Source organism: Hemicordylus capensis, chromosome 2, assembly GCF_027244095.1.
Source record: "Hemicordylus capensis ecotype Gifberg chromosome 2, rHemCap1.1.pri, whole genome shotgun sequence".
NCBI lineage: Eukaryota > Metazoa > Chordata > Lepidosauria > Squamata > Cordylidae > Hemicordylus > Hemicordylus capensis.
Window position 1 is genome coordinate 303,444,028 of NC_069658.1, and position 14,799 is coordinate 303,458,826.

The 14,799-nt window shown below is 45.7% G+C and overlaps 1 protein-coding gene across 2 annotated transcripts in view; it reads right to left on the minus strand.

The window, feature by feature from the left end:
* LOC128344883 (cytochrome b-c1 complex subunit 1, mitochondrial) overlaps positions 1–9,427 on the minus strand; it is a 29,790-nt gene extending 20,363 nt beyond the window's left edge. Inside the window, exons 1-3 of one of the 2 annotated variants that reach the window (XM_053295881.1) lie at positions 9,326–9,427; positions 4,624–4,764; positions 1,462–1,548 (exon numbers count right to left, since the gene is read on the minus strand). In XM_053295881.1, the coding sequence (XP_053151856.1) occupies positions 1,462–1,548; positions 4,624–4,764; positions 9,326–9,412 (315 nt within the window). In that variant the 5' untranslated portion in view covers positions 9,413–9,427. Of the gene's footprint in view, positions 1–1,461; positions 1,549–4,623; positions 4,765–8,771; positions 8,931–9,325 lie in introns of those variants that run through there. The other variant, XM_053295882.1, reaches the window with a different exon arrangement.
* Positions 9,428–14,799: the final 5,372 nt, after the last annotated feature.

The window sequence follows — 14,799 nt, forward strand, 5'->3', positions numbered from 1 at the left end:
CCCCACTGTTCACCAACTACTGTCCTCTATTTTTACGTATGATCGCATAATCTAGATGGGGTCACACTTCCCCAAAAGGAACAGGTTCGCAGTCTGGGAGTACTTCTGGATCCACACCTCTCCTTGATTTCTCAAGTTGAGGCGGGGGCCAGAGTTGCTTTCTATCAGCTGTGGCTGATACGCCAGCTGTGCCCATTTCTCGAGATCAATGACCTCAAAACAGTGGTACATTTGTTGGTAACCTCCAGACTTGAATTTTGTAATGTGATCTGTGTGGGGCTGCCTTTGTACGTGGTCTAGAAACTCCAGTTGGTCTTGGATCATCTCGGAGAAACCACATTACTCCTCTGCTGATGGAGCTTCACTGGCTGCCAATAGGTTTCTGGGCAAAATACAAAGTGCTAGTTATAATTGATAAAGCCCTAAACGGCTTAGGCCCTGGTTATTTAAGAGAACATCTTCGTCACTATGAGCCACACTGCTCCTTGAGGTCATCAGAGGAAGTCTGTCTCCAGCTACCACCAACTCGTTTGGTGGCTACACAGAGACGAGCCTTCTTGGTCGCTGCCCCAAGATTGTGGAATGCGCTCCCTGCTAAGACACGATCCTCCCTATCACTGGCTATTTTTAAAAAAACCTGAAAACCCATCTTTTCACCCAAGCTTTCCCAACTTTTAAAAACTGTGTTTTTAATTTTATGGCTGTTCTTAAATTGTTGCATTGCTTTAACTTTTATATGTGTTTTAATTGTTTTTATGTTAACCACCCAGAGATGAAAGTTTGGGCGGTACAGAAGCTTAATAAATAAATAAATAAATAAATAAATAAATAAATAATCTGCCAAATGAGGATAACAATTCGTACATCAGACTAAACAGTATCTTAAAAGCTTTATGCCGCAATGTATTTGTGTCAAAGTATCATACTACCCTTTAAATCAAGTCAATTAAATTCTTTAAGGTGGATTTTGCCCCTTAACTACTTCCTCAGTGAAGTATTCCTAATCTTAGTCACAGAGATATAATTACACTTTATGACAAAAACTGCCTCCAAAAGTTATGTTTGTAGTTAAGCACTCAGATAAGTAAACAGGGAGAACAATTAGCTAATTTAAAACATCTGAAAGGAAATAGTGCAGTGAAGGAAGTTTTAAAAACCAGAGTAGAAAATGGACATGTGACTTGATAAGATTAAACACGTTTAATACCAATCTAATTTTGAAATCTAACCATATTTTAAAGGCTTTTCAGGATCAGAACACTGGCTGACATCCAGACAAAATTACTCATAAGTAGTCCCACTAAAATTAATGGGACAAGTCAGTCTTTACGAACTTGCCCCATTAATTTCAATGGGACTATTCATGATTAATTTATTCCAGATATCAACCACTAAATGTGCAACTTGCAAGCAGCTCCTTCGAGTTAAACATACTGAAAATAAGATAGCTTGTCACCTTACCTTGAATGCCAAATGTTCCACAAAGTTGCCAGCACCATTGTTTTTCCCATTTTCATAGCGGCTCCCTGCTGAAATCCACACTCCTACCTGACAAAAAAAAATTGTTTAAATACAAATGAAATATATTAAACCAAGCTTATAGCAAACAGCCTGCCATTTAAACAGAATGCACTGAAAGGAAGAGTTCCCACTATATTGAGAATAATAATTTCAGTGTCATGTGTCTATTTCATGCAATACCTTGCAATTTATGACGACATTTGACTAGAAAAATACAAACTAGACCTAATGTGAACACGTCCTCTCATTTTCACCACCCCTTTCACAGGTGGTGAAAATTGTAGGGAGTGTTCAGTGATGCATGCTAAAAAATTTAACATGCAGACAAATTACCTTTACTACTGGTGGTGGTACCCTCTTTCTGTTCATCAAAAAGGCTGTAGCTATGTAGGTGGCAGTGGTAGCAACACCAGTTAAAATGCAGCTGCTTTTTCTGGGAGCTGGCTCCTACTGGCTACCATTTACCCTCCCAGAATGCACTAGGAAATGACAGTATGTCATAACACTGTGTCACTCCAATACATCTGCGGTGGTGGGGAAGGATGACAGAGGCCAACAGAAGCCTGTTGCCATGAGAAGCAGCAGCTCTTTAAGCACTGATGCTGCTGCCACCATCACCAGTTGCATTGGTGGAGCATTTTCAGTTAAGAGGACACTACTGAACACCAGAAAAAGGTAATCCAACCCCAAGCCAGAACTTTTACCTCATAGCTACCCTAAAACTGCCTCATTCATCCCTCTCCTGAGCCTCTTCCTCAAAACCATGAACTTCAACAAAATTGCAAAATCAGGTTTATTTGGATCAGCTCTAGTACAAACCAAACAGTCATTACTGAGGTACAGCCTCTAATTGAATCTCTTCAAAATCTCAGCAGAACTAGAAGTATGATTATCTTAAAAGCAATTAAGTCTGAAATCCTAAGATCACACTGAAATATACCTCATATATTCCACAGTAAATTTAAGCAGCAGGCATAGTAAGAATCCACAAAGAATTGAAAGTTGCTGAATTGTTGATGTTTATGGTTCCAATAAAGGCTTTTGCTTATTCCTGCCAATCTGATTCATTCATTTACTCTGCTGAATGACTTTAGGGTATTCCTAAAACCAATGCTGCATTATAGCAGGGTGTTCTAGTAAGAAGAGCAATTTTTTTTAGACTTGTCTTGTTAGATGCCTTTTAGGGATGTGTGTGAATTGCTTTTTCAATTCAATTTGTGCCTGAATCAAAACACCCCTGATTAGTTTTGTGTCCAGATCTGTCCCCCCAAATTCAATTTGATTCAGATTTGGATCAATTCGGTCTACTTATAAAGGACCTAGGGGCACAAAATTTGGGTGGTGGGTAGATCTGCATGGGTGCCACCTACCATCCAAATTTCAAGGCAGTGGGGCACTTGGTTGATTATTTATTTATTTATTTATTTATTTTACATTTTCTATCCCGCTCTTCCTCCAAGGAGCCCAGAGCGGTATACTACATACTTAGGTTTCTCCTCACAACAACCCTGTGAAGTAGGTTAGGCTGAGAGAGAAGTGAATGGCCCAGAGTCACCCAGCTAGTATCATGGCTGAATGGGGATTTGAACTCGCGTCTCCCCGGTCCTAGTCCAGCACTCTAACCACTACACCACTGATTTTATTTGGTTTTTACTGATTTTATATATTTCCACCATAGGAAATAATGGGAATTTGAAGTCGCTTTATCCTAACCCTAACATGGCTCCCCAGTTCATTTTTACTCCACTGCTTTGTGCGTGGGGTTGGGGAATTAGTGGCATCCCATGTGCCAACTACCCCCCAACTTGCAAGCCACTGCGTACTCAGTTTATATTTTAGAAATTTTTGAGGTGTTTAGACTCTTTGGTGTGTAATGAATCCTCATAGGGATTCATTATGAGGAAAGGCTATCAGACACCAAAGTGTCTAAACACCTCAAAAATGTATAAAATATAAAGTGAGTACCCAGTGGCTTGTGGGTGGGAGGGGGGGTATAGTTGGCACGTGGCAGTTGACAGCTGGCACTGTCCAAAGACAGTCAAAATGAATAGAAGAAATGAAGGTGTAATGAATCCTCATAGGGATTCACTTAGGAAAAAGCTATTATACACCAAAGAATCCAAACACTTGAAAAGTAGTAATCACACATTTTGCTCCATAACTCCACCTACCAGCTCCATAACCATGCCTATCGTTGCCCTAAAGCTGTGATTTCTACATATTGTTCTGTCTCCAAATCAAGAGTTCCTTGAAGGAACTCTTCCTATGTCAATTTGTTTACCCACACTACCATAGGGTATACCATCAGATCACACGGCACTGGCAAAGCCAGCTGGGCCTCCCTGTTGCCTTGTCTGAACTGGAAGTGTGCATGAAATGTACACCCAGCACTCTTCTGCAGTGGTGAACTGTGGGGGAAAGTCAACAGTGGTGAGCAAGCAGCCTTGCAGGACCATTTGTTTTCCATTCTCGACCTTTTAATTGAGAAATAGCTTATTTATACTTAAGGGCCCCAAGGCTTCACAGAACACAGTTTGAAAACCACTTCCATAGATCAGTAGTACACCAACCATAAGTGGCAAAAATACAGATAAATGTATTCTCAGATGCTGCCTTAAACCTATGTATGTCTCTTCCTAGAGACCTATTAAAAGCTGAGCACCAACATTTATCAGCTTTACCTTGGTATTTATATTTTAGCCCCCACCCCAACGATTCTCTCAGAACGCTATATTAACAACATAAAAACAGCCCTGTTGTATCAGGCCCAAGGTCGATCTAATCCAGCATCCTGTTTCACACAGTGGCCCACCAGATGCTTCTGGGAAGCCCACAGGCAAGAGATGTAGGCATGCACTCTCTCCTGCTGTTTCTCCCCCTACAACTGATATTCAGAGGCATCTTGCCTCAGAGGCTGGAGGTGGCCTATAGCTCTCAGACCTGCCCTCCATAAATTTCTCTCTCTTAAAGCCATCCAGGCTGACAGCTGTATCCAGATTCTGTGGCAGAGGATTCCATAGGTTAATTATGTGTTGTGTGAAAAAGTTCTTCCTTTATGTCAGTCCCAAATTCCCTAGCAATCAGGAAATATATTAAACTTACTGTACAAGTAGGCTGTCCAGAATGTTCAGAAGCAATACGGAAGCCATTGTCTAGAGCAGTGACCTGTGTCTCGGGAAGGTTGTGCAGCACCTGGGCATAGGATGCAGTACTTCCTCTTCTTGTCAAACTCCACAAGGCTGGCTAAAGAGAAGTCTTCTGTCAAACCACAATTCAGAAAACAATGCAAAGGCACCAAGGTGGGCACTGTTAATAGCCTAACAATGAACATGGACAAGTTTATATGGCTATGTGTGACTGACACATTTTTAATCAAAGGGACTTGTATAAAAACATAAGGCATCACAGAGACCACTTAATGGTGTACAGCCTCCTCCCCAAGTCATATAAGCAGGGTCCCCCATTTTTACTTGGCAGGGAGAGTGTTCTACCACCTTCTAGCAAGTGTGACAAACTCCAGCCTTACTTCCAAATCTGAAGTTGCAGAGGAGTCCAGAGAGTTATGTCATGCTCATCCCTCCCCCCCCCCCCCCGCCCCAAGGATGGAAAGAAAGTTGGAGGTTGCTTGGCCGATGTTTGCAAGAAACACTGCACAAATACAGTAGTCCAGCAATTAAAATAATACACTTTGATAACCTCCCCATAACAAATTGTTCTCTGGGTGGCTCATGACACAGCATCACACACATGAAATCACAACACACCAAAGGTGGGGGGAGGGGAATACAAAATAGTTCAAAACCTTTAAAAATCAGTTTTTAAAATCTAATTTAAAAAAATCAAAATTTAAAAGGTCTGAGTGAACAAAAAAGTATTTACCTGGCATCTAAAAGAACAAAGTGATGAAGCCCGGCGAACCTCACTGGGGAGGCTATTCCATTAAAGGGGTGCAACCACCGAAAAGGCCCTCTCCTTAGTATCCACCCACCTCACCTTGTTTGGCAGGGGCACTCAGAGGAGATCCTCTGAAGAAGACCTTAATGTCCAAGTTGGGACATACGAGGCACCCACTGCTCTCTCAGGTAACCCACGCCATTTAGGGCTTTAAAGGTTAAAACCAGCACTTTGAATTGGGTCCAGAAATAGACTGGCAGCAGTGCAGCCGACGAAACAGTGGTGTAATATGATCAAAACATCCAGTCCCAGGCAAGCCTTTTGTCCTTCCGTTCCAACTCTAAACTGAAGGGAAAAGGAGGGGGACTTGCTTTGGCTGTGGCATTTGCAAGGAACACTTGGCAAAATGCAGTGGGAAATGGACCAGTGTGCCACCCCCCCTCACGTTTCCAGCTCCAAGCCACAAAGGAGGGCTATAAATTATCACAAAGGAGGGCTACAAATTTGACTTGGAGCTGGGGAGGGGAGAGCAGGGGGTTGTCCCTGACCTTGTCACTTTGCCAGCTGGGGGAAGAAGCCCATTGACTGAAAATATTTGGTTGGCCAGTGAAAATTTGTTGATCCCAGCATATACACATTCAGAAACAAATCTCCAGTACAGGGAGAAGATACTCAGACTTTATAATGGTCACTGATCAGTGCATAAAGTTCAGGAAGAAGCAAAACTTTAAGCCAAATCTGGGGTCTGTCTCAGCTGGACGAGAACTATCAGACAGCATATGAAGACATTTTCAGACCATACTGTTGCATACAATACCAATTAAGTTTTGGACAAATGCAAGATAGGCAGCTAAGAGCATAGTTTCTTAAGGAGCTTTAAAGGGAACTTAAAAAGAAATGTCTGAGGCTGCAAGAAAAAGGACAGCAATTGCCAAAGCATAAGCTTCAGAAACACAAACAAAGAAATAATCCATATGATTTGCTAATATAAGCAAACAACTTTCATAAGAGTTTAATTTGAGCCAGTATCATAACTGGGTTTTCTTCAGTACACAGAGATCTGCATTTTCCAGAAAAGAAGATTAAAATGTGACAAATATACTAATCATTTGTCCTTTGTACATAAAATTCTGACATCAATATTTCCTGAACTGACCTGTCAAGTAAAATAATTTAGTGGAAGAAGTATTAATAAACAACTAGCTGACCCTGCACAGAGCATCTGTACGGTCTTGCACTGAGGCTGTGGCATCTCTCGCCCGCGCGGTCCCCCCGCCACTCTCTCGCCCCCACGCATGGTCTGTCTTGGAGAATTAATAATATAGATTTGCAGGTCCCTGAAGGTGGGCTAAAATGTGAGCTAAGTTTACTAATCACAAGGCTTAGCTAATCAGTAAAGTTTGTATCCAAATAACAATAGTTCTGAAGCAAAAAAGCACACTTGTAAATGTTCCATGTCACACAATTCACCATCTTTTAAAAAGTCTTCAGTCTTAAGCGAGAGAAGGAAGGATGCTTCTTTTAAGATGGTACTGGTAACCCATTTGCCATTTTCTTTATATACATATCTGCACTAAAAATATTTTTGCAAGTCTGCTGCCTCAACTTTTTAGAGAATCAGAAGATTTTTCATAATCAATCAATCATCTATCCAAGCTAATTAAATATTTTGGAACTGGTTCTGAACAGAGTGAAGATCTGTTACCCAGATCTACTTCTCCATGTCAGCTTCTTCAGGAGATGGCATATCCTCCCTAATTGCCTTCTTGGAAGCGAAGCAGTAATGGGCTGGATGAGGGAGAATAAACTGAAGCTGAATCCAGATAAGACGGAGGTACTTATTGTGTGTGGTCAGAACTCTAGAGACGAATTTGATCTACCTGTTCTAGATGGGGTCACACTTTCCCAAAAGGAACAGGTTCGCAGTCTGGGAGCACTCCTGGATCCACACCTCTCCCTGGTTTCTCAGGTTGAGGCAGTGGCCGGGGTGCTTTCCATCAGCTCCAGCTGATACAACAGTTGCGCCCGTTTCTTGAGATCAATTATGACCACAAAACAGTGGTACATCTATTGGTAATCTCCAGACTTGACTTCTGTAATGCGCTCTACGTGGGGCTGCCCTTGGACATAGTCTGGAAACTTCAGTTGGTTCAGAATGTGGCACTCAGGTTGGTCTCTGGGTCATCTCAGAAAGACCACCTTACTCCTTTACTGATTGAGCTACACTGGCTGCCAATAGGTTTCCGGACAAAATACAAAATGTTAGTTATAACTTATAAAGCCCTAAACAGCTTAGGCCCTGGGTATTTAAGAGAGCATCTTTTTCACTACAAGCCCCACCGCCCATTGAGGTCATCTGAGGAGGTCCGTCTCCAGTTACCGCCAACTCGTTTGGTGGCTACACAGAGACGGGCCTTCTCGGTCGCTGCCCCGAGATTGTGGAATTCGCTCCCTGCTGAGATACGATCCTCCCCATCTCTGGCAATTTTCAAAAAAACACCAGAAAACCCATCTTTTCACCCAAGCTTTCTCAGCTTACTAAATTGTTTAGGTTTTAATCTCTGATTTATTTTTAAATTGCTAAATTCTTTTAGGTTTTTCTAAATGTTTTTAACTTAACTGTTTAACTTAACTGTTTTTAACCACCTTGGGATTGTTTTTAATGAAAGGTGGTATATAAGTTTAACAATACATAAAATAAAATAAAAACTTGTTTTATGCTATTGTTAACTGCTCAGAGACGAAAGTTTGGGGCGGTGTACAAATCTGACAAATAAATAAATAAATAGAAGTAACTAACTCTAGGCAGCACTTCATTTCTAAGAGAGGTAATTCAATCAAACAGTTTTACTGCAGGCAAGAGACCCCCCAAAGGAGGTATTTGCATTCAAGTTTTCAGAGGAACCTTGCCCTCTGCAGTCTTATTTTTTAATTTTGAATATGAAGCAACAGAGTGAAGTTGTTCAGCAGCGAGGAGAAACACTCTGGAGACTCTCAGAGGCACGCTCATTTAGACCAGTTGATATCCGTTTCCTTCACGGGCCAGGAGGAGGGGGAGCATGGCTAAAAACGAGACGGGGTAATGATGGTGCCCAATGGACATGGCTAAATGAGGAGGGGGTGGGCTTACAATGGCACCTGTAAGAAATCAGTTGAGTACTTATGCTGCTAAGCAAATAACAACAGTTATTCTAGGCCTGACTGGCTCTGGCGGGGGCTGGGCCAGGCCTCAGTCTCCGTGACCTTCGCTGGCAGAGAGGCTCCTGCTCCGGGCCTTCGCCTGCCTCCCGGTTCCTCTGCTCCCTCTTTTCCAGCCACGATCCTCCTCCCTCCCTCAGAGAGTCAGCACCACTCACCGTAGAGTGGGACCCTCGCAGAAGGACCCGGCTGGTCACACAGCCCGCCGCCCGGCACACAGAGGACGCCGCCATCTTGGCCGTCTCTTACCCCCACAGCAGCTAGATAGAAGGGAGTCGAAAGGAATAGCGCATGCGCCAAAGCCGGCGAACTACGCTACTGCGACAAGCAAGGCGCATGCGCATGATGAAAAAGGCTGCCTTGCTATATGGAATGATTCTACAGATGCCACGCTAAGGAAGATTTTTCCATAGAGATAGAAAAAAAGGCGCAGATAAAAAGGCGCCGGTAAAAACGGAGAGTCTGATCTCTATCGGCACAGAGTCGTGTGTCACTCTATCCCTTGGTATCTCTATGTTGAAAATCTCTCTACTTTGCAGAGAAATTGGAATCGAAATAGTTCTCGCCGCGCTGCCTGTCTGTGGTTCCTTCTGAGTACGTAGAATGCAAAGAGATAACTTGCCAAAAGGACACCTGCAGCGCCGCCAACTGGATGAAGGAAACACAATTTTGTTTCGAAAATAACTTAAGTGCATTTGTTTCGACTTCAAACCTTGGGCGTCGCCTCAGAGTCAGAGGTCCTGTTGGGTTCAAAATCCACCACGGTTGAAATCAAGTAAAGTGCGCGCAGGTGCTCCATCTTAATCGATTTTGTAGCCCTCTGTGACATTACAAGATTTCCTCCACCCCGCCGAAATATAAAGATAATGTCTCTACAGCCAACTGCGGAGCATATACTAGAAGTGAACCACTTATCATGTGTTCAGTCGCTCATTACTAATACAATGTACACAACGGCCAGTCTGAACTGTATTCAATTAAAGTGTGGGGCGTGGAAGGGTGGGGAGACCTTTGGTTTACAGGATAATTATGGGTTTGGCAGCTCCAGCTGAGCTTCATGTGGGGGTGGAAATTCGATGGCCCATTATTTATTTTATTTATTTATTTTATTTAACGTATTTTATCCCCCCCCCAGACTTACGTCTCTGGGCGGTTTACAACAAAAACAGAAAAAAACATTAATTAAAACAGATAAATGACAACAAATAAATTAAAACATTGGTTAAAATAAATGACAGCAAACAGTTAAAACATTACAACAATTTAAAACCTTAAAGCAATATTTTAAAACAATGTTAAAACTATTAAAATGGTATTTAATTAAAAGCCTGGGTAAAAAAAAGTGTCTTTAAAGATTTTTTTTAGTTGTCAGAATATGATATCTGGAAAATACCGCTAGACTCCGTTTTGCTTTAGTTGACATAAGCTATGCCATTTTAGATTGCTAATACTGAACCACAGGCTCTGAGACTTGCCCTGACATGTCTTCCTACATGGTGGGGGGATCTGGCTAGCTGCTATCAGCGTTCCCATTTCTCACATTCCTATATTACTTCTGTATCCTGAACTCAGCAACAGTCATGAAGTGATGGGCCGTCCTGTTTTTCTCATATCCCTTTGATGGGAAAAAGGGTTGTTTCCCTTGCTCAGAATAACGATGCATAGTTTTAGGAATGTAAAGTAGTAAGAATGTCAGTCACTGTTTGATGTAGAAGCTTGCTATAGTGATGTATCACCTGACTGTCTCCTGCCCTTTGATTTGCTGGAAGTGTGAAACTTGTTGTCATTTTGTATATATACTTAGAGTGGATTCCATTTGGGGTTGCTCTGCCTTGCTGCATATTATATAGAGCATCACCTCTCTTGTATTCTGCAGAATATAATAAAGTAAGTTAGATCTCCTCTTGGTGTAATCATCTTGGGCAAGGCAGTGACTGCTTCTGCCCCACCTTTTCTCCAGGTGTGTGCCATCTACCCTCAGCCTCTGCTGCTTTAAAGCTGGGGCTGGGCCAGGGGCATGAGCCTCTTGGTGTGAGTCAAAGGGCAAGAGCACAAGGGCTCTCATCCTTGTGGCTCTCAGCTGTGGGGCAAGCTGCCTGGGGCCCCGAAGACCTTTTCCTCCTGCCTTGAAGATCCATCTTCCTCCAAGCAAGAAGTCAGCAGAGACTGTATAAGTCTGGTCTTGGTTTTAAATTAAGCCAAGAAGCTGTGGTAGGTTAGTCTGGGGGGATGTGTCTGGGAGAGCGAAAAAGTGGGTCTGGAATGGGGGCAGCAATATCATGGGTAGCGGGCAGAGGGAGATATGGCGGTGGGAGTTGGGCAGGCCATTACAGGGGGAAACGGTCAGTGTTTCTCAAACTTTTTGGAGTCAAGGACCGCTAAATTCTTCGTGCAGAGTTTCAAGGACCGCTACATTCTTCATGCGCAGTTTCCCGGACCAGCAGTTAGTAAAGGGGTTTCAAGTCTGTCTGTCTATCTATCTATCAGACTTCTATACTGCCCAAAACTTGCATCTCTGGGCAGTTTAGAATGAAAATAATATAAGCATTGAAATAATTAAATTTGGAATCTTTTGCAAACATGGAATATTAGGGGTTCTTAACCTTGGGTCCCTCAGTTAAACTCCCATAACCCCCAACAACAATGGCATTTGGCCATTATGGCTGGGGATTATGGGAGTAGAAGTCCACCAACGTCTGGGTACCCAAGGTTGAGAACCCCTGAATTTAAAAGCCTGGGTGAACAAATTTGTCTCCAGTATGTCTGGAGTGGAGGTGCTTGTGATTACTCAATGGAGAGGGGATGTTGGGCCATTAGAAAAATTCAAAAGCTACATGGGGCCAATGAAAACAACATACAAGCAAGCCCCACTGATGCAAGAGGGAAACAGCGTTCCCTCTCAAGGCGCCTCAACCACAACAGGCAGCTGGGTTTCAATCAACCAACCTTTGGCTGCAAACAATGAGCATGCAAGAACCAGTAGCCCTTGAAGTGGCGCCCACTGCCATACTTTTTCCTCCATGCCCCCGCACCGCATACAGTTTGAAGCTGTAAAGATAGGGAATAAGATAGCTGTAGGAAGATCTCAGCAGCACGTGGAGGCAAGGCACAAGAAGGGTCCCATGCCTCCGTGATACTCTTCCTCTTCCATGCCATGTGCAAAATTGAGGAAGTGAGTGCCTTGATTTCAGTGGGGGGGGGGGGTTGACTCCCAGTCAGGGACCGGCACTCAACCCTTCGGGGACCGGCAGCGGTCCAGGGACCGGTGGTTGAGAAACACTGGTCCAGGCAATTGAGGCCTGTTCCTTTTTCCGGCCCTTCTCCCAACCCTCTGACCCTAGGGAGCTCTGTGAACACTCCTTCGAGGATTAGGATGCTGCTGCTGAATGCCAGGTCAGTTAACGCAAAAACATCTCTCATCCACGATTTGATTGTGGATGAGCGTGCTGACCTGGTATGTGTGATGGAGACCTGGTTAGATGCGCTGGGCGGGGTTGGTTTCTCTCAGCTCTGCCCTCCAGGTTTCCAGATCGTGCAGCAGCCCCACCTCGAGGGTCGGGGAGGAGGCGTTGCGGTCATCTTTCGAGAGACCCTCCCCGTTTCCAGGTGCCCGGTCAGGCAATCTCAGAATTTTGAGTGTTTGTCCTTGAGGGTGGGCCTCCGAGATAGGCTGGGGATTCTGCTGGTGTACCGACCACCCCGCTGCACTTCAGTCTCCCTACCTGAGCTGGCGGGGGTGGTCTCAGAGGTGGCCTTGGGTTCCCCCAGGCTTATTGTCTTGGGGGATTTCAAAGTCCACGCTGAGGCCCCCCTAGTGGGTGCGGCTCAGGATTTCATGGCCTCCATGGCAACCATGGGCCTGTCTCAATTGGTATCAGGCCCTACCCACGTGGCGGGACACACTCTGGATCTGGTTTTTGCCGACCGGAAAATAAATGATCTGGAGGTGGGGGAATTTGAGACCACTCCCTTGTCATGGACAGATCATCACCTGGTGGGGTTTAGTTTGACTGCTCCGTCTGCCCTCTGAAGGGGTGGTGGGCCGATTAAGATGGTCTGCCCCCGGAGGCTTATGGATCTGCTTGGATTTCAGACGGCCCTCGGGGAGTTTTCAGTGTCCAGAGCTGGTGACCCTGTCGAGGCCCTGGTTGATCTCTGGAATGGGGAGATGGCCCGGGCTGTTGACACGGTTGCCCCCAAGCGCCCTCTCCAGCTTGGTGGAGCCCGTTCTGCTCCTTGGTTTTCCTCGGAGCTTAGGGAGATGAAGCAACTCGGATGACAGCTGGAGCGACGCTGGAGGAAGAGTCGTCACGAATCCGACCGAACACGGGCTAGAGCCCATTTTAGGGACTACTCCGTGGTGGTGGGGGCAGCGAAGAAATGCTTTTTCTCCGCCTCCATTGCGTCTGCTCAGTGCAGACAAACAGAGCTGTTTCGTGTGGTGAAAACCTTGCTCCACACATCCACCCAGACAATGGGGGAGGAGCCATCTACAGCTCTTTGTGATCGGTTTGCCTGTCGCTTTGCAGATAAAGTCGCTTGCATCCGTGATGACCTGGACTCCAGAGTTTTGGCAGTTCCAGCAGACGTGCCTTTGGTACCATCTGGTCCCGTTGTGTTGGATTCTTTTCGGTTGGTGTGGCCTGAGGATGTGGACAAGATCCTGGGCAGTGTGCGGGCGACTTCGTGCGCTCTTGACCCTTGCCCTTCATGGCTAATAAAAGCTGCCAGGGAGGGGACAGGTAGATGGCTGGAGGTGATCGTTAATGCTTCATTAAGGGAGGGCAGGATGCCATCGTGCCTTAAGGAGGCGGTGGTAAGACCTCTATTTAAAAAGCCCTCCCTTGATCCCTCCAACCTGGACAACTATAGACCTGTGTCTAACCTCCCCTTTTTGGGCAAGGTGATGGAGCGTGTGGTGGCGTCCCAGCTGCAGAGGGTCTTGGATGATACGGATTATGTGGACCCTTTTCAATCTGGCTTCCGCCCCGGGTATGGGACTGAGACTGCCTTGGTCGCTCTAGTGGATGACCTACGCTGGGAACTAGACAGGGGGAGTGCGTTCCTGTTGGTTCTGCTGGACTTCTCGGTGGCGTTTGATACCATCGACCATGGTATCCTTCTGGGCCGCCTCTCGAGTATGGGAATCGGAGGCACTGTGTTGCAGTGGTTTCGATCCTTTCTTGAGGGGAGGGTTCAGAAGGTGGTGCTGGGGGACTACTGCTCGGCCCCGTGGCCGTTGGCCTGTGGGGTCCCGCAGGGATCGGTCTTGTCCCCTATGCTGTTTAACATCTACATGAAGCCGCTGGGAGAGGTCATCCGGAGATTTGGACTGAGTTGTCAGCAATATGCGGATGACACTCAGCTCTATCTCTCCTTGTCATTTGATCCTAGGGAGGCGGTGGATGTCCTTAATCGGGGGCTGGAGGCCGTGATGGGTCGGATGTGGGCTAACAAACTGAAATTGAATCCGGATAAGACGGAGGTACTGTTGGTCAGTAGGAGAGCCAATCGGGATGAGGAGATTTTATCGGTTCTGGATGGGGTTGCACTCCCCTTGAAGGAGCAAGTACGCAGCTTGGGGGTACTACTGGACCCGGCTCTGCTTTTGGAAGCTCAGGTGGAGGCGGTGGCCAGGGGTGCCTTTGCACGGCTTCGGCTGGTGCGCCAGCTGCGTCCCTTTCTCAAGAAGGCAGATCTGGCCACGGTTACCCACGCCTTAGTCACGTCGCGGCTGGATTACTGTAACGCGCTCTACGTGGGGCTGCCCTTGAAGAATATCCAGAAACTGCAGCTAGTGCAAAACGCGGCAGCAAGGGTTTTATCCGGAGCTGCCCGTTGGGAACATATCACCCCCATTTTGAAAGAGCTGCACTGGCTGCCGGTTCGTTTCTGGGTCCAATTCAAGGTGCTGGTTTTGACCTTTAAAGCCTTAAACGGTTTTGGCCCGGGGTGTTTGAGGGACCGCCTGCTCCCAAGGGTTGCTGCCCGCTTGACAAGGACATCTGAGGGGGGCCCTGCTCTGGGTGCCGACAATGAGGGAGGCCCGGCTGTCGTGCACTCGGGACAGGGCCTTCTCTGTTGCTGCCCCCAGACTCTGGAATGCTCTCCCAGTGGCCATTCGTTCCTCGGACTCCATCACGGCTTTTAGAAAGCTTTTAAAGACTTGGCTTTTTACCCAGGCTT